General features: G+C 42.9%; 1 protein-coding gene across 1 annotated transcript in view; it reads right to left on the minus strand.

The window, feature by feature from the left end:
- The window catches only part of PLXNA4 (plexin A4), a 1,083,593-nt gene that overhangs the window by 139,225 nt on the left and 918,091 nt on the right, over nucleotides 1-26,277 (minus strand). Inside the window, exon 23 of the mRNA XM_075345346.1 lies at nucleotides 680-746. Within this exon, the coding sequence (XP_075201461.1) occupies nucleotides 680-746 (67 nt within the window). The remainder of the gene's footprint in view (nucleotides 1-679; nucleotides 747-26,277) is intronic.

Consider the following 26,277-nt stretch of genomic DNA (forward strand, 5'->3'; position numbering starts at 1 on the left):
CCAATGAATTAGAAATCAAATTTATTAAAGATGTTCTACGCTTTTGCCGAATATGCTGGCTATGACCTGACATAAGGAAGAGTAAGGCCCCGATTCATCAAGATTGACAATTTTCATGCCAGTCCGGATGAGGAGCCTGTTGGGGACAGATGGTCCTGATGCATTTAAAGGTGTCCACTACTTAATGAATAAGGAGCATCTGACAAGTGGTATGAGGTCTCTGTGCTCCTAGCTATAAATCTTTCTCCAGTCAGGGACTGAAAAAAGACTTCTTGTATAAAGAATGCCCCAGCTTGTCATGAATTAGATGTGCTGTGATGTCACATCCCCACCCTGCCCCTGTCCCACCCAAGAGCGCCACCCAATTGGATATGGTTTGAAAACATAAAAGTCTCAAAATTTTTGCTCAAAACCTCTTTGTACTAGGATTTTGCCACTTTTCAAATCTTTTTTTAATCAGAATTTAAAAAACCTTTGATGAATCAGGGCCAAAGTGTCTACCATGTCTTTACAATAGATTTCTTATCATTTAAACTGTTTTTCACTACCTAGTACATACATCCGATGACACCATTGAAAATTCTCCCTTACTGTGCCCTAAGGTTCCCTATGAAAAAAAACCATATATACAGTATATAAAGCATATCTGCGTACTTACTGTCTAAGTGAAAATACCTACCTTAAGGAACTTGTACAAAAGGAATGTAAACCAATTAGTTAACATCTTTTCTGCCACCGACTCTGTTCTATAATAAATAAAGAAATATGGGAATTGTTATTATCAATGCTACCTAACAATACAAATATCATACCAAAGGCCTTATATGACTATTTGATTCTAGAAACCAATATATGCATGGGTGGACATATGATTGGTACAAGTTGTGTAGCTACCCATGAGATCAGAGGGCCCATTTCCAGCTCATCTCCAAAGGAGGTTGGATTGTGTGTTTTGATGAGCTCTTAAGCCTGCTTTACACGTTGCAATTTCGCATACGATTTCGTATGCGATTTGCAACGCCCCCATCGTATGTGTGGCACGTTCAATTTGTTGAATGTGCCGCACATACGAGTAACCCCCGTCACACGTACTTACCCGTCCATACGACCTCGATGTGGGCGGCGAACGTCCACTTCCTGGAGTGGGAGGGACGTTCAGCGTCACATCGACGTCACGCGGCAGCCAGCCAATAGAAGCAGAGGGGCGGAGCTGAGCGGGCTGTAAACATCCTGCCCACCTCCTTCTTTCCGCATTGTGGGCCGGGAGCCGCAGGACACTGGTAAGATCTGTTCATCGTTCCCGGGGTGTCACGCACTGCAATGTGTGCTACCCCGGGTACAATGAACAATCTGACGTGCAATTCTAGAGACAGGTACGATGTGTATGCGATGAACGTTTTAACATTCAATCGCAATTGCACGTACCTGTCACACACTGCAATGTAACTTACAATGCCGGATGTGCGTCACTTACGACGTGACCCCGCCGACACATTGTAAGATACATTGCAGTGTGTAAAGCAGGCTTTAGACTGCAAAGGATCCAAATATTATTGTTATTGCTCAAGGGGCCCTCTTCTCTCTGTATCCACCAGTGTGTGTGTGTGTGTGTATATATATATATATATATATATATTTATATATATATAAAATTTATATTTAACGTGCATTCATATATTGTATATTCATACTAACTTCATACAAAGCAAAAACATATTAGGAAACCTATGCCAGTTCTATTAAAAAAGAACTTCCACATAAAAAATAGACTTAGAGAAGGACTGAAAACTCTTTGAAATATGAAGTTAGAAAGTTAGGCTGCATATCCACATCCTCGTACCACTTTCATTACGCAATAAGTAGAATATTGTCCTTAGCATTATAGTTTCTAAAGCACTGATTACTTGTTCCAAGTCTTAAGTCTACTCAAGTGTTTCTCTGAAGGCCATCCTAAGTTAATAGCAGGTGACTTTGGAAAATGATCAAGCTAAGTCTTACACTACTTGTGTGCAAAGTATATTCTTAATGCATAGACGGCTGGAGGCACTTGAATGCCGTAATTGACAAAAGCTACAAAACCTAAAGAGCCCTGACGTTTTATAGATAATGCTTAAAACATGTTATTTCTGAGTTCCATGTATATTATTTCTCTCCCATCTGTTGTCATTGACAAGAATTGGTTCTTTTAAGTATAGAAACCAAACAAATAATAGTTCAGCACCAAGGACAGTTCCTTCTCTTAGAAAAGGCTAACTTATTCCACATGTACAATACTTTGGTAAAGTTTTGCTTAGTTCTTTTTTTACTCTAGCCAAGGTATAATAAAACACTAAATATTTAAGTACATCCCTGCCTCTTTCTATTGCTTCTTGCTTATTTTTTTCTTTTAAAGCTAATTTGAGGTTTGCAGACATACTGCTACGGTTTTACAAAACCACAATTTATACTCAATGATTATAACACAGGCTGAAATTATTACAATCAATCAAGGTAATAATTTATCTGTATAAATCAGGAAACCAAAATAATGTATACAATGCAGGCTTATACTTAACACCATAATATGGAGCTAAGCTCTAAAGACCCATAACGCAAATGTATTGATTACAGCTCACCGTTAATGTTAACCCAATCCATACGAGGCTCACAAAATGGCTCTACCATGGCCTGGATAGTAGTAAGGAGAGAAATCCAGGTCTAAAAACAGATTTTTCTTTAATCAAGCAAAGTTCATGCAAAGGACATTGAATGATATGATGGCAATAGATTAGCGCTAACTTAGAGCTGGCACCTACACATTTCAAGTGTAAACACATGCTTTATCGTGGATCATGAAACGCGTAGATGCCAGCTCTATGTCAGCGCTAATCTATTGCCATCGTATAATTCAATGTCTTTTGTTTGAACTTTGCTTGATTAAAGAAAAATCTGTTTGTCGAGCTGGATTTCTTTATTTACTACTTAAAGACCCACAATAGAGCAACCATTGCCTTTTGTGAGCCCATAAATAAACTTATATGAATCCAGTTTACTATGAAAAATGTGTTGTAACTCATTGCATGCCAAATTACAGGTATTGTATACTTCTCTAAAATAACTGCATATAGAGAAAAACACTCTCATGGTACATTAAAGTACTACTTTGGGGTAATTTTTTATTTCAGCACCGGAGTGGTATAACTAATTCCTGCTCCTTATGTGTTGTAAAATTCTTATGGACCGATGTCCTTTGCTGTTTATGGCACCACTCTGGTCAATGTAATTAGAGTTAGGACTAGCTGGATTGTTCCACTGTTCAGAAGGTGGACCAGAAGCAGGAGTGAAATAAGAGTAGCCAGGACCCTGGGAAGTTTAGAAGGTGAGCACCCCACCCCCAAGCCCACATGTATCTTCTGACATGTCCCACTATCCCCTTGGAAGATTATGTGACTAGTGCACAGGTGTACGTTGGCAGACACAAAAGGAGAAAGACAATTTTTTTCACTTATGTACAGCACTATACATAATATAGTGCTATACATAATAGAGCAGGGGTCGGAAATTAATTTTCCTGAGGGTCCACATAAGAGACCATGACTGTTGAGGAAGGCTGAACCAAGAGGCTGAAATTAATTCTGCTCAATATTAGTGTAAACATAATACAGCATGAGTCCCACACATCCTATACACATATAAAAAAACCCCCACATACTGACCTCACATTTCCCCAGAGCTCTACTTCTTGATACTAATGTGCACATGCTGGCACCAGCTAATGACAACATCATTCTGGCGACAAGAGCTCCCCTGGAACTGCGTTGCTGTTCTGTATTGCCAGCAGCGTAGTTAAAGCTCCCTGCTTGAAAATCTGAGCCATAGGAATGGAAAGGAGGTAAGTATGTCTTGCAATACACAACTTTGTAATGAGGGCAACCTAGCCATGGGCCCCCTGGAAGCTTTGGGCCCCAGGCAGTAACCAAGCTTGCCCTCATGATAATCTGCCTACGACCGGATGTCACTTCTCATTGTAAGTCTATGAGACTCAGAAAGAGGCTCTTATAGATTTACATTTAGAACTGGTGACCATTAACTGTGACTTTTAGTCACAGCTGCATTTGCAAGTTGGTGGAAAGGAACAGTACACTATGTGCACATTAATTAGGCAAGTTAATGCTTTAGTAATATCATCAATTTTATGTTTTTTTCAAACTCCAAGTTGGATAAACTTGAATGCTTATTGGATGAATCAGATCAGGTGATGTGTATTTGTGTAATAATGCGGGATGATGTGGCCTGAGGATATGAACACCCTTTATCAAGTTGTGCAAAACTATTAGGCAGCTTGCTTTCCTCAGGCAAAATGGATCCAAAATGAGATTAAACTGAGTCTGAAAAGTGAAAACCATTTACAAGTCTTACAGAGGGGTGCGGCATTCATGAAATTGCTTAAATATTGGTACGTGATCACAGAACTATGAAAAGTTTTGTTGCAAATAGTCAGCAGGGTTGCAGAAACGTGTTGATAAAATAGATGTACATTAACTGCCAAAGATTTAAGTGGAATCAAACATGCAGCCACCAGGAACCTATTATCCTCCTGTGCTGTCATACTCAACAACTACAACCTCCCTTAAATGTCCAGACATACAAGGTGTTCAGTGCTCAGAGACACGGCCAAGGTAAAGGAGGCTGAAAACCGACCACCACAGAACAAGACACAGAAGTACAAGGTGTTCAGTGCTCAGAGACACGGCCAAGGTAAGGAAGGCTGAACCTGACTACCACTGAACAAGACACAGAATTACAAGGTGTTCAGTGCTCAGAGACATGGCCAAGGTAAGGAAGGCTGAAACCTGACAACCACTGAATAAGACACAGAAGTACAAGCTGTTCAGTGCTCAGAGACACGGCCAAGGTAAGGAAGGCTGAACCTAACTATCACTGAACAAGACCCATAGTTTGAAACATCTGAACTGGGCCAAGAAATATCTGAAGACAGATTTTTCAGAGATATTATGGACTGATGAGATGAGAGCGACTAATAATGGACCAGATGGATTGGCCATTGCTGTATAAGTAATGGGCACAGACCACCACTTTGAATAAGATACCAGCAAGGTGAAGGTGAGGTGCTGCTATGGGTTGGTATTATTACAGATGAGCTACTTTGACCTTTTTCAGGTTTAAGATGGAATCAAAATAAACTCTTAGATTTATTGACAGTTTTTAAAAGACACTATCTACAAGCAATGCTACAGGAAAAAGTCTTCATCTTTCAAGAAAACCAAGATTTTTGTGCAGGACAATGCTCCATCACATGCATTAAAGTCTCCATGGCTTGGCTACCAGTAAAGGCCTTAGAGATGAAAGTAACGGCATGGCTTCTTCCTCACCTGACTTAAACCCTATTCACAGTTTGCTACCCATTTACTTGGGAGATCTATGGTAAAGGAAAACAGTCACCTCTCTGAACAGTTTCTGAGGTTGATGCTGCCCAAATAGTTGAACAGCAATAGATTAAAAAACTGACATACTCCATGAATGGAAGGCTTGGGACTGATATTGAAAAGAAGGGTCAATATACTAGTCAATTCAATGATATTTAAAAATACATATAGATATATCAGAAATGTAAAATGTATTGCTGTATATTTCGATTTGTTTGGTTATTATTATTATTATTATTATTATTATTATTATCATCATTATTTATCAGATCCAGAAATAGACAATTGAGATGGAAAAATAAGCTTTTGGACTAACAGACAGCACTGTAGTTTTTAAATAATAAAATTAATAATTAAAATACAAATTGCCTAATAATTGTGCACACAGTGAAGAGGACAGTGGCTGGTAAGTAATTTATTTACACATAGGCAACAGACATTAGTAATACAATTCTGGTCTTGAAAAAAAAAACTAACAACTCCATAATATGACTTTGCCTTAGAAATGAGCCCTTTGAAATGTTGACTACTCAATAAATTGTAATATTAATTAGATTACTAAGAAATGTGGTAACAACAAAGAATATTAAATTCACGATCAAATCTGTACATTTGTATAATTCTTTGAGTTTGGTATATTTATGCGCACTATAACTATTGTTATTTAAAATTAATTTTGAATTTAATATAATTGATTTATTCACTAATAAAGTTTTTTCATTACTACTTTTAAAGAACGCAGTACCGGTTTTTAACACTAGATGTCACTGTCTCTCTTGTTGTCTATGGAAAGAATTTATCTGATGTCTAGATCCTAAAATGCATCCAGTAGAATTTTTAGGGTGTATTATATATGGCTAACCTCCTCATCTAAACGTACAGTATGTCAATATACTATTCCAATAAATAAGGAAAACCAAAGCTGTAATACCACTGATTACCACCACACAAAGTTCCACATTGGTGTACTCTACACATTATGGTACATTGAGCTGGATGGGAATTACTGTTTTAATATCTAATAAACATATTTTGTATACATTTAATTTTTAAGATGCATGTACACTTACATTTTTGAGAAGAAAGTGAGGCTGGGAATGACAATATGCTACTTACTGTCAATTCTCTGAATTAAGTCGTTATAAGATATAAGAACTTTGTTAGGCATTTGTATTGGTTTAACCTTTTTAAATAGTTTAATGTATTTTTTATATGTCTGAAGTTATAACACACAAGAACTATATCTTATTCTTACTAAACTATAAACTATTTATTTCAGTGGAATGAAAATGAACAGTATCTGTCTCTGCCCCTCTTGCTTTTTACATGTATGATATTAGGGCATTATGATAGATATAGACTGCTTTCCAATAAAGCAGATGTTTCAGATTAATACCTTGCTCATACTATTATACTTAAAAACATTGCCTTATGGTCCTATGATGAACTGAGTGCTGTGAGTTGTAACTTTACAAATGGGGACTTAGACATGCCATGCTAGTATCTCGACATTTCTTCACATTACACCTTCAAACCTACCTGTATTTAATTGATGTTTTATGTGATATGCCAACACTAAGTAGCAAGTATTTGATATTGTAAAAGAAGTGATACATGGTTTTCTAAATGTTTTAAAAATATAAATCTGAAAATTACAACGTGCATTTATATTTAGCCCCACTGAGAACCACCTTTTGCTGCAATAACTGCTGCAAGTCTTTTGGATTGAAAAAGGAGAAACAGGTGACGATAGAAATTGTGCAAATCAATTATTTTATTAAGGAATAATTACAATAATTAATCATATAGACAGTAACATGCAGTTTATATAAGGAAAAAAAGTGACTAAATGCAAAACACCTGTGACAGGTTAGATAGGAGCTGTTTGGTACCTCTATAACTAGGAAAGAATCACTGTATGGCTCTAAAGAAAGTGCCTGGCATAGTGTAGTAATTGGTAGTTAAATGGCCAATTATGCTTACCATAAAATATGTAGTAGTTACAGGTGCACAATGGAACCCCCTACCCTGACGCACGTTTTGCAGGAGAACCCTGCTTCTTCTTGGAGTCTTTTGGGGTAGATCTCTACCAGTTTTGCACATCATGAAGATGAAATTTTTGCCCAATTTTTTGCACACTAGCTCTAGCTCAGTGAAATTGGATGGAGAACAGCTGCGAATAACAATTTTTATGGTTTGGCACAGATTTTCAATGCTATTTAGGTCTGGACTGTGACTGGGCCATTCACACACATGACTATGCTTTGATCTAAACCATTCCATTGTAGCTCTGGTAATATGTTTAGGGTTGCTGTCCTGCTGCAATGTGAACCTATGCCCCATTCTCAAGACTTTTGCATCCTCTAACAGGTTTGCTCCAGGATTCCCTGCATTTAGCTCAGTCCATCTTCCCATCAGATCTGACCAGCTTCCCTGTCTCTGCTGAAGAAAAGCATCACCACAGCATGAGTCTTCAACCACCATGTGTGACACTGGGGATGGGATGGTGTTTTCACGGTGATATGCAATGTTAATTATCTGGCATATACAATGTTTTGCCTTTAACCCAAAAAGTTCTACTTCTTTGGTCTCATCTGACCAAAGCACCTTCTTCCACATGCTGGTTGTGTTCCCTAAATTACTTTTTGCAAACTGCAAATGTGACTTCCTGTGGCTTGCTTTCAAAAATGGCTTTCTTTGTGCCTATTTTCCATATAAGTCAGATTTGTGGCGTATATGACTAATAGTCCTGTGGACAGATTCTCCCACCTGAGCTGTGGATCTCTACAGCTCCTTTAGAGTTACCATGGGCCTCTTAGCTGCATCTATAGTTAGTGTTGTCCTTACTTGGAATGTCCGTTCAGATGGACGACCATGTCTTAGTAGGTTTGCAGTTCTGCCATACACCTTTCAATTTTGGATGATTGATTGAACAGTTATCCATGAGATGTTCAGAGTTTGCGCTAATTTTTAATAATCTAACCCTACTTTATTCTCCTCCACAACTTTATCCCTGACCTGTCTGGTGTGTTCCTTGGTTTTCATGATGTCAGTTGATCCCTAATGTTCTCAAATAAACCTTTGAGGCCTTCACAGAACAGCTGTAGTTATCCTAAGAATAAATTACCCACAGTTGGACTCAATTTACTAATTAAGTGACTTCTGGAGGCAGTTGGTCACTCAGTATTTTATTTGGGGTTATCAGTCTAGAAGGGCTGAATAATAATGTACATCACAATTTCATATTTACATCTAGACCCTGTATCACTTCAAAGCATAAGCATTGTATATAGATAGATAGATATTCTGTTTATTAGATGTATATTTTTGCTCTCGTTATTTTCATATAGATGGGGTGTAAAAAAAAGGTTAAATGTAATTACAGCTATTGCTTGCCTGTACAGAGTTCTAAGCGATAATTGGGAAGTAATTAGTTTTTTCATAAATAGTCCTTTCTTGGCTTAAGAAACAATGGTGCTTAAAAGTTTATGAACACTTCGAATTTTCTTTATTTCAGCATACATGTGACTTAAAAGCTTTATCAGACTTTCTCACAAGCCCTAAAAGTAGATAAAATACAAAATCTAGAATTTTTCATTTTTTTAAATGAGAAAAATGATCCAATACCACATGACCATGAAAGGCAAAATTGTTTGAACCTTTAGGATTAGCAAATAAGTGACCTGTTTAATTTAAAAAAAAAAAAAATAAACAACTTGCATCTATCAAAGTTTGATTTTGACATCACATTTGTGGAAGTGTATTATGACAAAAACAAAAATAGATTTCTGAGGAGCTCTGAAAAAAAGTTGTTATTGCTCATAGTCTGGAAAGCTTACAAAGCCATCTCACAGGATCCACAGTAGACATTGTTTACAAATGGGGGAAATGCAAAACCATTATAACCCTTCCCAAGAGTTGTCAACCAACAAAGATCACTCCAAGAGCAATGTCTGTAAAGTGACAAAGAAACTCAAGTTCACCCCTAAGCAACTAAGGGCCTCTATCACATTAGCTACTGTTAATGTTCAAGACTCCACTATCAGGAGGACACTAAATAAAAAATTAGTGTACAGGATAGGAATAAAAGGAGACGGCTGCTACTCTGAAAAAAAGAATATTACACCTGTGAAACACAGTGGTTATAGTATCATGGTTTAGACCAGGGGTCTCAAACTCGGCTGGGTGTATGGGCCGCACAAAGGAAAAAAATAATTTGGGGGGGCCGCATTCTTTGCAGGAAAAAGTGACATTTTTATTGGTACCATATATACCATATATTTTTTTTACACACCTTTGGATCACTGATTTTGAATATTTTTCACTTGTTTATTATAATAAAGGTGCACATTCTTTGTTTAAATATAAAAAAAAAATGTATGGTAATAAAAATGTCATGCCTTTTTTTTCTTTTTTTTTTACATTTTATCCCTTTCTTGTAACTAATAGTGTTACAATTATCACTATATAGAAATTTTGGCCAACATCTTTTAATAATGTTCCCCATCTTGTTGTAATGTGCCCATCCTTGTCCCCTTGTAGTATTGTACCCCATCCTAGTCCCCATCCTACAGTAATGTGCTCATCCTTGTCCCCATCCCATAGTAATGTTCCCCATCATTGTCCCCATATTATCGTAAGGTGCACATCCTGTAGTAATGTGTCCAGCCTTGTCCCCATCTTATAGTAATGTTTCCCATCTTTCTCCCCTTGTAGCAATCTCCCTATCCTGTAGTACTGTCCCCATCATATAGTTGTCCCATTCTATAGTAATGTACCCATCCTACAGTAATGTCCCTATCCTATAGTAATGTGCCAACCTTGTCCCCATCCTATAGTAATATCCCCATCTTATCATAATGTGCCCATCCTACAGTAATGTGTCCAGCCTTATCCCTATCCTATAGTAATGTTTCTCATCCTTGTCCCCTTGTCCCCTAATATCCTATAGTACAGTCCCATCCTATAGTAATGTCCCCATCTTATCATAATGTGCCCATCCTACAGTAATGTGTCCAGCCTTATCCCTATCCTATAGTAATGTTTCTCATCCTTGTCCCCTTGTAGTAATGTCCCTATCCAGTAGTACTGTGCCCATCCTAGTCCCCATCCTATAGTAATGTCCCCAGCCTTATCCCTATCCTATAGTAATGACCCCATCCAATAGTATTGTGCCCATCCTTGTAATATCCCCATGCTTTAGCAATGAGCTCATCTTGTCCCTATTCTATAGACATGTGCCCACCTTGTCCCCATCCTGTAGTCATGTGCCCACCTTGTCCCTATTCTACAGTCATGTGCCCACCTTGTCCCCATCCTATAGTAATGTCCCCATGCTGTAGTAATGGGTCAAGGGGGGGGCAGTGGCAGCGGCGGTGGCGGCAGCGGCTGAAAGGGGGCAGGGGCGCTATAACTTACCGATCGCTCCCTTCACTTCCACAGACGCTGGAATGAAGCTGAGGGGGTGGTCTCTGGACCCAGATCCACAGTGATTTGACAGATCGGTCACAAGACCGGTCTCTCCAATCAGAGCTGGGGGCGGGTGAAACTGAGGTCACCCGGCTCCAGCCAATGATCGGTGCTACAGCTGCACTGATATGGCTGGATTTCAATGTTTCAGCCATTTTCAATGGCTGAACATTATAGTGGCTGTGATTGGCTGACGAACACCGTTCAGCCAATCACAGCCTCCGTAGGTCCGGGGAGGAGACACCACCCCTCTTGAGGTCCCCTCCTCCCCGAATCGAAGGTATTTGCAATGCAAAGTGATCGCAGACACCGGGGCACCAGGGCCACGATCTCACCATGACATACTGGGTACGTCATGGGTCCTTAAGTACCAGGGAGCCATGACGTACCCAGCAAGTCATAGGTCGCTAAGGGGTTAATGTGCCTTCCTACACACACACACACACACATGTTCAGTCAGGGCCAGAAATATTTGGACAGTGACACAAGTTTTGTTATTTTAGCTGTTTACAAAAACATGTTCAGAAATACAATTATATATATAATATGGGCTGAAAGTGCACACTCCCAGCTGCAATATGAGAGTTTTCACATCCAAATCGGAGAAAGGGTTTAGGAATCATAGCTCTGTAATGCATAGCCTCCTCTTTTTCAAGGGACCAAAAGTAATTGGACAAGGGACTCTAAGGGCTGCAATTAACTCTGAAGGCATCTCCCTCGTTAACCTGTAATCAATGAAGTAGTTAAAAGGTCTGGGGTTGATTACAGGTGTGTGGTTTTGCATTTGGAAGCTGTTGCTGTGACCAGACAACATGCGGTCTAAGGAACTCTCAATTGAGGTGAAGCAGAACATCCTGAGGCTGAAAAAAAAGAAAAAATCCATCAGAGAGATAGCAGACATGCTTGGAGTAGCAAAATCAACAGTCGGGTACATTCTGAGAAAAAAGGAATTGATTGGTGAGCTTGGGAACTCAAAAAGGCCTGGGCGTCCACGGACGACAACAGTGGTGGATGATCGCCGCATACTTTCTTTGGTGAAGAAGAACCCGTTCACAACATCAACTGAAGTCCAGAACACTCTCAGTGAAGTAGGTGTATCTGTCTCTAAGTCAACAGTAAAGAGAAGACTCCATGAAAGTAAATACAAAGGGTTCACATCTAGATGCAAACCATTCATCAATTCCAAAAATAGACAGGCCAGAGTTAAATTTGCTGAAAAACACCTCATGAAGCCAGCTCAGTTCTGGAAAAGTATTCTATGGACAGATGAGACAAAGATCAACCTGTACCAGAATGATGGGAAGAAAAAAGTTTGGAGAAGAAAGGGAACGGCACATGATCCAAGGCACACCACATCCTCTGTAAAACATGGTGGAGGCAACGTGATGGCATGGGCATGCATGGCTTTCAATGGCACTGGGTCACTTGTGTTTATTGATGACATAACAGCAGACAAGAGTAGCCGGATGAATTCTGAAGTGTACCGGGATATACTTTCAGCCCAGATTCAGCCAAATGCCGCAAATTTGATCGGACGGCGCTTCATAGTACAGATGGACAATGACCCCAAGCATACAGCCAAAGCTACCCAGGAGTTCATGAGTGCAAAAAAGTGGAACATTCTGCAATGGCCAAGTCAATCACCAGATCTTAACCCAATTGAGCATGCATTTCACTTGCTCAAATCCAGACTTAAGACGGAAAGACCCACAAACAAGCAAGACCTGAAGGCTGCGGCTGTAAAAGCCTGGCAAAGCATTAAGAAGGAGGAAACCCAGCGTTTGGTGATGTCCATGGGTTCCAGACTTAAGGCAGTGATTGCCTCCAAAGGATTCGCAACAAAATATTGAAAATAAAAATATTTTGTTTGGGTTTGGTTTATTTGTCCAATTACTTTTGACCTCCTAAAATGTGGAGTGTTAGTAAAGAAATGTGTACAATTCCTACAATTTCTATCAGATATTTTTGTTCAAACCTTCAAATTAAACGTTACAATCAGCACTTGAATTCTGTTGTAGAGATTTCATTTCAAATCCAATGTGGTGGCATGCAGAGCCCAACTCGCGAAAATTGTGTCACTGTCCAAATATTTCTGGACCTAACTGTATATGTGTGTGTGTGTGTATATATGTGTGTATATATGTACCCCAGACCTTTTAACTACTTCATTGATTACAGGTTAACGAGGGAGATGCCTTCAGAGTTAATTGCAGCCCTTAGAGTCGCTTGTCCAATTACTTTTGGTCCCTTTAAAAAGAGGAGGCTATGCATTACAGAGCTATGATTCCTAAACCCTTTCTCCGATTTGGATGTGAAAACTCTCATGTTGCAGCTGGGAGTGTGCACTTTCAGCCCATATTATATATATAATTGTATTTCTGAACATGTTTTTGTAAACAGCTAAAATAACAAAACTTGTGTCACTGTCCAAATATTTCTGGACCTATCTGTATATACACACACATATATATATATATATATATATATATATATATATATATATATATATATATACACACACACACGCAAAACACCATTCTTCTCACCTGTCCCGCGTTCCCTCATCTCTGCTTCGTGCTGCCCCCAGGCCCGTGCCCCTGTTCACTATCGCGGCCGGTGCAGTGGCCGCAGCCACTGTCAGTGATTTATGGCAGATGATTGTATTACCTGCGCTGCGCGTGCAGAGCCCTTGACTCTGAGAGCGCCGGCAAAACATTCATCTAACCAAGTGCAGACAGTGGCTGCGGCCCCTGCACCTGCAGCGATAGTGAACAGGGGCACGGGCCTGGGGGCCGCACGAAGCAGCCTGAGGGGCCGCATGCCATTACTGCTCATTTGATTTATTTGGCTTTCTGTATCTACTTTTAAAACTTATGAGAAAATCTCAAGTAGCTTTAAGTTAAATTTATGCATAAATATGGAAAATTCTGAAGTGCTTAAACTTTCAAGCAACACACTGGAATTATTAATTTGAGTACAGTAAGTGCATAATCTGTGGATGATTACTTTGTATTGCCAAGCTATCCATTATACTTGTCTGCAATGTACACATTTTTGAGTGAAGCAATGATGAGCTAGCTACATTTATTATCTTTAATTTTTTACATACTGTATGTGTGGATGTTGTATCTTGATCATGTGTACTCAAATGATGGAACATGCAATTTATAGTTAGATGGGTTTTAGGATAATAATAATAATAATAAAAATTATTTTATTTTTTTAATTGCTGTCCTGACTGGTGTACATTTTTGTATTTTTCTTCTCTCTTTTGAGTATTTATTTGTCAGACATTTAGCACCCAAATCTATTTGTTCATAAATTTACAGGGAATCTGTCACTAGGTTTTCACTTTTTCATCTGAGTGCAGCATAATGTAGGCAAAGAAATTCCTAAACTTAGCATGTTTATCTTAGATCACTGTGTGTAGCTGTTCTGACTTTATCTCACAATTGAGTGTAGCAGAGCTGGGAGCTGTCCCCACCAACACCAGCCTCTTAATAGAGAATTTGCATTGACTGTAAGGTGTCAATCACTGCAAGGGGGCATGCTGGACTGCTTTGCAAGTGCAGAGGAGTCACAAATGTTAATCACAGAGCCTTTAGTATAGGTAAATCATAGCTTGAACACAGATAAGAGAAAAACAGATATTTTTTTCTTTTTTTAACCCTTGCAGCATGCTGTCCTCAGCTGACATTGCAAAATCCTGGTGACAGATTCTCTTTAAAGTCATATTTTGAAGGGGTTAATTAATAATGCATTATGGAACACTACAACCATGAATTTTACTATTCTCCATTGTTTGTACGTTTGTTTTGGTTAGTGATGTTTAAAATGTTCAGGTTCTTAATTTTAGCCTAAAACCTTTTAGCAACATATAATGAAATTAAAAAAATCCAGTTTCCAAGATCCAATCAGAATAGAGAAGGCTTTATTAAGTAATCCATGGAGATGAGACAAGACACAAGTACAAAATGCATTTTATACTTGAGTCTTGTCTCATATCCAAGGATTACTTAATAAAGCCTTCTCTATTTTTATTGGACCACGGGAGCTGTAAAGCCCAGCTGCAGGCCATTGAAGACCATCATTTTCACCATATTCTACATTAGTATTGCAGTATGCAGAATGTGATCAAGTTAACTCAGGTTCATGTCTAAACCGATTAAAAAAAAAAGTAATTGAAAAAAACTGTTTAAAAGAATATTAGAAAATTAAAATTATATAAAAGGTTTAATCACCGCACTTTCAAAAATAAAGAAAATTAAACGATACTTTATACTGTAGAAACGGAAAAGTCTGATCTATCAAAATAAAATAGAAATACCAGCAAATACAAAAACAGGAAATGATAAACCGTTCCTATGACGCCTCTCAATATAAAGGTAAGTATCAGCAATAATAGAGGGGATAGTACATAACTTTTAATTACACTTTCTATAAAAAGTTGCGTAGTGCTGCAACCATAAAAACATTGTGCAAACAAAAGAAAACACTATTCATGTCCGAAAGGACCACAACAAAAACGGTGTTGGAACCACCACACGATTAGGAGATGGTAACAGTCAGCAAAATATCCAATTTATCAAACGAATACCAAAAGATTCAAAAACACGTCAGTACTAGAGATGAGCGAACCGGTCCCGGTTCGGCTCGAGGTCGGTTCGCCGAACGGAGGTCCCGTTCGAGTTCGGTTCGTCGAACGTTCGACGAACCGAACTCGAACTGCATAGGAAACAATGGCAGGCAATCACAAACACATAAAAACACCTAGAAAACACCCTCAAAGGTGTCCAAAAGGTGACAAACAACTCACAACACAACACAAACACATGGGAAAGTGACAAGGACATATACTCATGCGAAAACAAAACAGCTGGACAAGGAAAAAGAGGAGGACACACAGATATATGAGTATATGCAAGGAAACATCGATTCCATTATTGTGCAACTTGAGCCCTGCTCATTTTAGGCTTCCAATCTGGATAAATTGCCTGAGCTCGCCACGTACGCCTTGGGGATCTTGTCATGTCCTGCAGCCAGCGTTCTCTCGGAACCTGTCTTCAGTGCTGCTGGTGGTCTGCTGGCAGATAAGCACACGCGTCTGTCCACTGACAATGTGGACATGGCTCTCAGAGGACTTTTCTTCCCCTGGGTCAGCCAGGGGACGGGAAAGGCACGCGTATTTTTGAGAGTGCTTCATGCAAAGCATCTTTTTCTTTTTCAAAAGGGGGCTCAACCAATGCCAGTCAAGTGGCGTGTGTGTGGCCCAATTAGTGGCAACGAGGGAGACTGTGGTTGGAGTCCCCTCGCTGTGTTTCTAAAAGAACCAAGATGAACAAGTCATGGCTCTCAGAGGACTTTTCTTCCCCTGGGTCAGCCAGGGGACGGGAAAGGCACGCGTATTTTTGAGAGTGCTTCATGCAAAGCATCTTTTTCTTTTTCAAAAGGGGGCTCAACCGATGCCAGTCAAGTGGGGTGTGTGTGGCCCAATTAGTGGCAACGAGGGAGACTGTGGTTGGAGTCCCCTCGCTGTGTTTCTAAAAGAACCAAGATGAACAAGTCATGGCTCTCAGAGGACTTTTCTTCCCCTGGGTCAGCCAGGGGACGGGAAAGGCACGCGTATTTTTGAGAGTGCTTCATGCAAAGCATCTTTTTCTTTTTCAAAAGGGGGGGTCAACCGATGCCAGTCAAGTGGGGTGTATGTGGCCCAGTTAGTGGCAACGAGGGAGACTGTGGTTGGAGTCCCCTCGCTGTGTTTCTAAAAGAACCAAGATGAACAAGTCATGGCTCTCAGAGGACTTTTCTTCCCCTGGGTCAGCCAGGGGACGGGAAAGGCACGCGTATTTTTGAGAGTGCTTCATGCAAAGCATCTTTTTCTTTTTCAAAACGGGGGGTCAACCGATGCCAGTCAAGTGGGGTGTGTGTGGCCCAGTTAGTGGCAACGAGGGAGACTGTGGTTGGAGTCCCCTCGCTGTGTTTCTAAAAGAACCAAGATGAACAAGTCATGGCTCTCAGAGGACTTTTCTTCCCCTGGGTCAGCCAGGGGACGGGAAAGGCACGCGTATTTTTGAGAGTGCTTCATGCAAAGCATCTTTTTCTTTTTCAAAAGGGGGCTCAACCGATGCCAGTCAAGTGGGGTGTGTGTGGCCCAATTAGTGGCAACGAGGGAGACTGTGGTTGGAGTCCCCTCGCTGTGTTTCTAAAAGAACCAAGATGAACAAGTCATGGCTCTCAGAGGACTTTTCTTCCCCTGGGTCAGCCAGGGGACGGGAAAGGCACGCGTATTTTTGAGAGTGCTTCATGCAAAGCATCTTTTTCTTTTTCAAAAGGGGGGGTCAACCGATGCCAGTCAAGTGGGGTGTGTGTGGCCCAGTTAGTGGCAACGAGGGAGACTGTGGTTGGAGTCCCCTCGCTGTGTTTCTAAAAGAACCAAGATGAACAAGTCATGGCTCTCAGAGGACTTTTCTTCCCCTGGGTCAGCCAGGGGACGGGAAAGGCACGCGTATTTTTGAGAGTGCTTCATGCAAAGCATCTTTTTCTTTTTCAAAAGGGGGGGTCAACCGATGCCAGTCAAGTGGGGTGTGTGTGGCCCAGTTAGTGGCAACGAGGGAGACTGTGGTTGGAGTCCCCTCGCTGTGTTTCTAAAAGAACCAAGATGAACAAGTCATGGCTCTCAGAGAACTTTTCTTCCCCTGGGTCAGCCAGGGGACAGGAAAGGCACGCGTATTTTTGAGAGTGCTTCATGCAAAGCATCTTTTTCTTTTTCAAAAGGGGGGGTCAACCGATGCCAGTCAAGTGGGGTGTGTGTGGCCCAGTTAGTGGCAGTGAGGGAGACTGTGGTTGGAGTCCCCTCGCTGTGTTTCTAAAAGAACCAAGATGAACAAGTCATGGCTCTCAGAGGACTTTTCTTCCCCTGGGTCAGCCAGGGGACGGGAAAGGCACGCGTATTTTTGAGAGTGCTTCATGCAAAGCATCTTTTTCTTTTTCAAAAGGGGGGGTCAACCGATGCCAGTCAAGTGGGGTGTGTGTGGCCCAGTTAGTGGCAACGAGGGAGACTGTGGTTGGAGTCCCCTCGCTGTGTTTCTAAAAGAACCAAGATGAACAAGTCATGGCTCTCAGAGGACTTTTCTTCCCCTGGGTCAGCCAGGGGACGGGAAAGGCACGCGTATTTTTGAGAGTGCTTCATGCAAAGCATCTTTTTCTTTTTCAAAAGGGGGGTCAACTGATGCCAGTCAAGTGGGGTGTGTGTGGCCCACTTAGTGGCAACGAGGGAGACTGTGGTTGGAGTCCCCTCGCTGTGTTTTACATGCTTTTAGAAGGGCATGACATGGCTTGGAGGTTGACTTTCAGCATCTGCAAACTGTTGGCTACCAAAATGCTGCCTTTCCAACACCTGTGGTTATAGACAATGAGGAACATACTGATGAAGATGAGACGCAGATACCCGATTGGGATGACAACTGAAATATTCGGTCAGGGCAAGAAGAGGCTCGGTCAGAGGGGGAGGGGAGTGCAAACACAACAATTGATGATGAAGTTCTAGATCCCACCTACTGTCAACCCACAGTCAGACACTCGAGGAGGTCAACAGAGGCGGTGGAGGAGGATGCAACCGACGACGAAGTTACCTTGCGCCTTCCTGGATAGAGTCGGAGCACTGGTAGCACGTCTACAACTGCATCCTCAGCCACCACTCTGCCTCTGAGCATTATTCGGGGTGGATCAACAGGTCGCATGGCCTCTAAGCCTTGCTTAGCCTGGTCCTTTTTTGACATAGAAAAAGATCGCCCAAATTATGTGATCTGTAAAATTTGTCATGGTTCTCTTAGTAGAGGTCAAAACCTCAGCAGTTTGACAACTTCTTCCATGAATCGTCACATGAATAAATATCATATGGCCCGGTGGGAAGCTCACCGTGCTGCAATGCGGCCTAGCGGAGCGAACCATCCACCGCTTGCCCCTTCCAGTGCATCCGCGCGCTCGTCATCTTCTAGGACTGTGGGGACAGCTGTCACACCTGTTTTTCCACCCACAACTTCCACCACTGTAACCGCAACAGGCAGTTTGCTTGGTAGGTCGTCAGTTGGTTTGGAAGGGGAAACAAGTACGTGTGTACAGCTCTCTCAGACATTGATAGCACCAACGTTGGATGAAGGCAACATCATGTCTCCGCCTGCACTTTCCTCACAAACCTGCATTTTTCCAGGGACACCCTACTCAACACCGTCTACACACAGCAGCCAGATCTCTGTCCCTCAGATGTGGTCAAATAAAAGGCCACTTCCTGCGACCCATGACAAAGCTAAGAGGTTGACTCTATCCCTCTGTAAGCTGTTGGCTACCGAAATGCTGCCTTCCCGCCTAGTGGACACACAGGATTTTAGAGACCTTATGTCTGTCGCTGTGATCCAGTACAAGATGCCCAATCACCACTGCTTCTCCAAGAACAGCATGCCCGCGCTACACCAGCATGTCGCACACAACATCACCACTTCCTTGAGAAACTCTGTGTGCGACAGGGTGCATTTCAACACAGATACTTGGACCAGTAAGCATAGACAGGGTCATTACATGTCACTGACTGGGCACTGGCAAACTATGGTGAGAGATGGAGAAGGGTCTGCTGTCCAAGTCTTGCCGTCCCCACGAGTTGTTTCAATCCTTCTTCTGTATGTAGAAGTTAATACACTGCTTCTGCCTCTTCAACCTCGTGTGGGTCCTCCGCCTTGGCGCAAACCCTGTGTGGTCAGGCCACCCTTCCTTGTAACTGCACACAAGGAATACCACACACCTCCTTACTATGCTGGCAGCAGAGCTCAATGCCATCAGGCGGTCAAAGGTTTACTTTGAAATGTATGGGAAATGTGAGTCACACCGCTGAGAAGTTGTGGACGGTTAGCTCTGGAGACCGAGTTTCATCAATGGTTGTCTCCACTCAACCAGCAGCCAGGGAAGGCTGGGTGCGACAATGATGCAAACATGGGTGCGGCCCTTCGCTGTGACAATGTGACACACATGGCTTGTGTGGTTCACGTGTTGAACCTGGTTGTCCAGCAATTTTTAAAGCACTATCCTGGCCCACATGGCCTTCTGCAGAGAGCACGGTGTAACGCCTTCCTTGATCCACACACTCAGATGGGCTGTTAATGATAGGCTAGAGGGAAGCCACTCACCAAGTAGGACCCCTAGAACCCTGAAACCCTTTAACCCCTATACAGGGATTAGGAATTACACAGGGCCCAAGGTGATTAATACCTGTGGAAGGCTGCATTTCCAGAGAATAGTAGTCAGGCAGGGTCAAAACATTAATTGAGGAACAGGAACAGAATGGGACGGGCAGGACTTAATCAGAAAACAAGCAGAGGTGAAATGCGGATTGGCCAACAAGGTACATAAACAGCAAGCAGGAAAAGTAGTCAGGTAACAAGCATACAAAATCATAAAACTGAACTGGGGGTAAAATTAACCAGAGGTTCATAGCTATGTCTGGCAGTGGTCTGCAGACAGGATGGGCATAAAAAAGGGTGTGGTGTCTTCCCATTGGTTGTAGCTGTATGATGGTATTTCATCTGTGAGATACCCACCAGCTACATTCAGCCAGAGATTCTGCATCTGTCAAGGTAATGCAGCCCAGTGTGTGAGCATAACCTGCGTCCACCTGCGCCGCTGGCATCGACTCCTCTCCCATCATCAGCACTATTCATGAAAGGAACACGTTGTCACCTGGCGACCGGAGTACAAATTGACGGAGCGGACTCCGTTGGTGACTTAACAGCCGTGTGCGGCAATGATGCAAACCTGGCTGCGGGCCATCAGCAGGGCAATGTGACACACGTGCCTTGTATGGCTCACGTGTTGAACCTAATTCTCCATCAATTTTTAAAACACCATCACGGCCTACATGGCCTTGTGCAGCGTGCACGCTCGCTATGTGCTCACTTCCATCGTGCGCACACAGCAGCTCAACAACTTTCGTCGCAACAGAAGTCTTTAGGTCTGCTGGTTAAACGCCTGAAATGCGATGTGCCCACACGCAGGAATTTGAATCTGCACATGTTGCAGCGTTTGTGGCAGCACTGCCGAACCCTGCTGCAATACGTTATGACATATAGCCTGGCCTAACTTGATCCAGAGGTGGTGCAGATCACGCTGCTGGAGTGGTGTCAGATCAAGGACCTATGCACCCTGCTACACAGTTTACAAATGTCGACGAAGATGTTTAGCACTGGCAATGTCATTCTCAGCGTGACAATTCTGGTCATCTACATGATGGAGCGCACTGTAATTATTATTCGGAGTCAGGTGTTGGGACAAGAGGAAGGGGAGGAAGTACAGGAGGAGTCATATGCGGAAGGGATAACAAGATCTACGAGGTCCAGATGGTCAGCGGCACCTAGGCGGCAGTCATGGTGAGGGAGAGTGATTAACAAGGGTGCATAGTATCAGCAAAAAGTGTTGAGGAAGGTGCAGGAGCCAATGAAGAAATGGAGGACGAACTTGCGATGGGCATGGAAGACTCAGCAGATGAGTGAGAGCTTGCTCACATTTCGGTTGTGCAAGGTTGTGGTGAGAGGGCAGAGGAAGGAGGCACGATTCTCACCTCTCTGCCACCAACACACCAAGGACTTGGTCCTCCTGGATGTACAAGACACATCAGCGGCTTCTTGCTGCACTACCTACAACATGACCCTCGGATTGTACGAATTCAAAGTAATCCAGAATACTGGGTTGCCACACTGTTACATCCCCGGTACAAGACAAAATTTGGCAAAATAATTCGTGCCATAGAAATGGACGCACGTATACAGGAGTATCTGCAGAATGTGGTACGCAATCTTAGATCTACTTTCCCACTAAACACCAGTGCTGCACAGAGTGAATCTCAACGCTTTGTCATGGATAGGAGGAAATGGTCTTTTACTTGTCCACATCTGAGGGACCGAGGGCTGGCTGCTGTTCTGAGATGGCGTTGAGTACGGTGTCCCTGCAGAGTTGCACTTTTGTTCATATACCAAAATGAGTTGAAAAAGGACAGATGCTGGTGGAAAGGGGAACAGGTGTGTTGGAAAGGGGAAATAAGTTTTGGTCCGTGGATTTGGTGGTTAAGCAACAGTAACATTTGCTGAAGAAACACCATCTGTTACAGTGGGACTGGCAGATTTGGATAAGGTGGTATATACTATGTCAGAGATCTTGCCCTCTCTTGGATCTCTTCATACCTCTCAAATCGCACTTTTAGTGTCTCCCACTCCCACACAACCTCTTCATCCCACCATCTCTCTGTTGGCGTCCCTCAAGGCTCTGTCCTAGGACCCCTACTTTTCTCTATCTACACATTTGGCCTGGGACAACTCATAAAGTCCCATGGCTTCCAATACCACCTATATGCCGACGACACCCAGATCTACCTCTCTGGCCCAGATGCCACATCTCTGCTGTCCAAAATCCCGAAATGTCTATCTGCTATATCCTCCTTCTTCTCCTCTCGCTTCCTAAAGCTCAATGTGGCCAAAACTGAACTAATCATCTTTCCTCCGTCTCACCTACACTCTCCACCTGATCTATCTATTACAATAAATAACACCACGCTCTCGCCAGTACCCAAAGTTCGCTGCCTCGGAGTGACCTTTGACTCTGCCTTATCCTTCATACCACACATCCAATCCCTCACCACCTCTTGCCGTCTTCAACTCAAAAATATTTCCAGAATCCGCCCTTTCCTCAATTTGCAATCTACTAAAATGCTAGTGCATGCCCTCATAATCTCCCGCCTCGACTACTGTAACATCCTCCTCTGTGGCCTCCCTGCCAACACGCTTGCCCCTCTCCAGTCCATCCTTAACTCTGCTGCCCGACTTATCCACCTCTCTCCTCAATACCACCCCGCTTCTCCTCTCTGCATGTCCCTCCACTGGCTTCCAATCTTCCACCGTATCCAATTCAAACTTCTAACACTGACCTACAAAGCTGTGCATAATCTTTCCCCTCCGTACATCTCCGAACTACTCTCCCACTACACTCCAACACGTCACCTCCGGTCCTCCCAAGATCTCCTCCTCTCCTCCTCTCTCATTCGCTCCTCACACAACCGACTCCAAGACTTCTCCCGAGCATCCTCAGTCTCCTGGAACTCGCTGCCTAAACACGTCAGACTATCCCCTACCCTTGCAAACTTCAAATGGAACCTGAAAACGCACCTGTTCAGAAATGCCTACAATCTACAATGAACTCGCTGCCGCCCGACCACCGTGCGGAGCTGCCGCCCGACCACCGTGCGGAGCTGCCGCCCGACCACCGTGCGGAGCTGCCGCCCGACCACCGTGCGGAGCTGCCGCCCGACCACCGTGCGGAGCTGCCGCCCGACCACCGTGCGGAGCTGCCGCCCGACCACCGTGCGGAGCTGCCGCCTGACCTACACCCCACCTATTGTCTCCTCCCCACAATCCTATAGAATGTAAGCCCGCAAGGGTAGGGCCCTCTTCCCTCTGTACTAGTCTGTCTACTGTAACTTGTATACGTATTTTGTATGTAACCCCCCCTCTCATGTACAGCACCATGGAATTAATGGTGCTCTATAAATAAATAATAATAATAATAATAATAATATAACGTAAATTAATAAGAAAAGAAAGAGAAAGGTATATATCACCTTCAGCAGTCAGTGTCCACCGTGCTCCCAGTTGGAAAAGGAGAGTTTGGCAACTGGAAGGTTTGGTGGAGGATACAGAGCTTTGTGGCTATGAAACTAATAGTATCCTGAACTGAGTTAGACGCCATTCGGATCTGGAGACTGGGAGCCCTGTTAGCGTCACAGGGTCCACATGCCCACCCAGCCCAGGAACTCCCTGTTAACCACACAGGGGCCATTGAGTACGCTGACCGTGTGCGTAGGGGCCACACCTGTGGACAGCAGGCGCATCAGCAGCAGCAGGCCTGTTAATGCCACTGGGCTGCACAAGCAGGACTGGTAGGACAGGAGCTGGTCTTAACCGTTCTGCGTTACCAACTGTGGTGGTGGCCTGCATCCACCACCCTATCCCTGCCTACCTCTGGCCTAAAGCCGCAATGGGTTCAACACATGGAGGTGTGCTCTTTCGTAGCATAATAGAAGACTGCGCTCCTCCTTGTTGGCTCCAGCCCCTTTTATAACCTGGGTCCGCCCCAAACCAGGGTGAACCACAATGCACCTCCTGCAGACAAAAGTAAAGTGACACGTCATGAGTGGCATAAGTAGCGTCCTATTTGGAACCGCAACTTCAATGATGACGTCATGGCTGCCATGACCCAAACACCTCACCAGTCATCGTCTGACCATCAATAATGCGGTGACAAGTCATAGGGGTGGGCCTCTGCAAGCCATTTGGGAGGACAGCTGATGCCCTGTGGTCTATATGGGACCCCCACATCAGGGGCAGGGCCCAAGAGTTCATTACCGTACCTAGTCTCTGATGCAGGAAGTTCCTGAGCATGCTCAGTAGCATGAAATACAGTCTCTGAAAAAAGACTATCAGCTTTAGCATGGTGTCTAGGCACAAAACAGGACTTAGACCCGGCACGGAATGCAAGCACCTGTGCAAAGAGGCTTTTCACACTTAGTGTGGGAGCATGCGCTGTATCCCGAAATGAAGACTTAGCGTCAGGAATAACACAGTCAGGCTGAGCATACTCACTAGGCGAAACACTGTAATTAGGCTGCAGCTGGGGTAAATCGGCACACGCATGCGCACTAGCTGCCTCTCCACACTTAGACGTGGAGGGGAAATTGCTCTTGGAGATGCTGTCTATGAACAGAAGGAAAAGCTAAAGGAAGCCTGACTTTCTATCCCTCCGAATTATGAAATGCAGCAATGAATTCCATGAGTTTGCTATAACATTAGCGTAGCAAAATGTGCATGAGGGTGTCATGTAGAGGTGCTATAAATAGCTTGTCACCAGTGGGGCACTAATGGAATACAACAGCCAGTTCTATGATGCCACAAAATGGCAGTATTTTTTTCTATCATTATAGCTCATTAAAAACAGAGCAGGAGGGTGTCATGCAGAGGTGCTGCACATAGATTTGCACTAGTGGGACTATACAGAAGTCCAATAGCCACGTTTAGGATGCCACTAGGTACACTGACTGTTTGCTAGTATAATGGCTTAGTTATAATGAGTTGGAGTGTGCAATGCAGGCAGAGGTGCTGCAAATGTCTTTGCACTAGTGTGACTAGACAAAAGTCCAATAGCCACGTTTAGGATGCCACTAGGTACACTGAGTGTTTGCTAGTATAATGGCTTAGTTATAATGAGTTGGAGTGTGCAATGCAGGTAGAGGTGCTGCAAATGTCTTTGCACTAGTGTGACTATAGCAAAGTCCAATAGCTACGTATAGGATGCCACTAGGTACACTGAGTGTTTGCTAGTATAATGGCTTAGTTATAATGAGTTGGAGTGTGCAATGCAGGTAGAGGTGCTGCAAATGTCTTTGCACTAGTGTGACTATAGCAAAGTCCAATAGCCACGTTTAGGATGCCACTAGGTACACTGAGTGTTTGCTAGTATAATGGCTTAGTTAAAAAAAGGTGGAGTGTGCAATGCAGGCAGACGTGCTGCAAATATCTTTACAATAGTGTGAATAGACAAAAGTCCAATAGCCACGTTTAGGATGCCACTAGGTACACTGAGTGTTTGCTAGTATAATGGCTTAGTTATAATGAGTTGGAGTGTGCAATGCAGGCAGACATGCTGCAAATATCTTTCCACTAGTTTGAGTAGACAAAAGTCCAATAGCCACGTTTAGGATGCCACTAGGTACACTGAGTGTTTGCTAGTATAATGGCTTAGTTAAAAAAAGGTGGAGTGTGCAATGCAGGCAGACGTGCTGCAAATATCTTTACAATAGTGTGAATAGACAAAAGTCCAATAGCCACGTTTAGGATGCCACTAGGTACACTGAGTGTTTGCTAGTATAATGGCTTAGTTATAATGAGTTGGAGTGTACAATGCAGGCAGACATGCTGCAAATATCTTTCCACTAGTTTGAGTAGACAAAAGTCCAATAGCCACGTTTAGGATGCCACTAGGTACACTGACTGTTTGCTAGTATAATGGCTGAGTTAAAAAAAGGTGGAGTGTGCAATGCAGGCAGACGTGCTGCAAATATCTTTACAATATTGTGTATAGACAAAAGTCCAATAGCCACGGTGAGGATGCCACTAGGTACACTGATTGTTTGCTAGTATAATGGCTGAGTTAAAAAAAGGTGGAGTGTGCAATGCAGGCAGACGTGCTGCAAATATCTTTACAATATTGTGTACAGACAAAAGTCCAATAGCCACGTTTAGGATGCCACTAGGTACACTGACTGTTTGCTAGTATAATGGCTGAGTTAAAAAAA

This window comes from Anomaloglossus baeobatrachus, chromosome 4 (assembly GCF_048569485.1).
Source record: "Anomaloglossus baeobatrachus isolate aAnoBae1 chromosome 4, aAnoBae1.hap1, whole genome shotgun sequence".
Lineage (NCBI taxonomy): Eukaryota > Metazoa > Chordata > Amphibia > Anura > Aromobatidae > Anomaloglossus > Anomaloglossus baeobatrachus.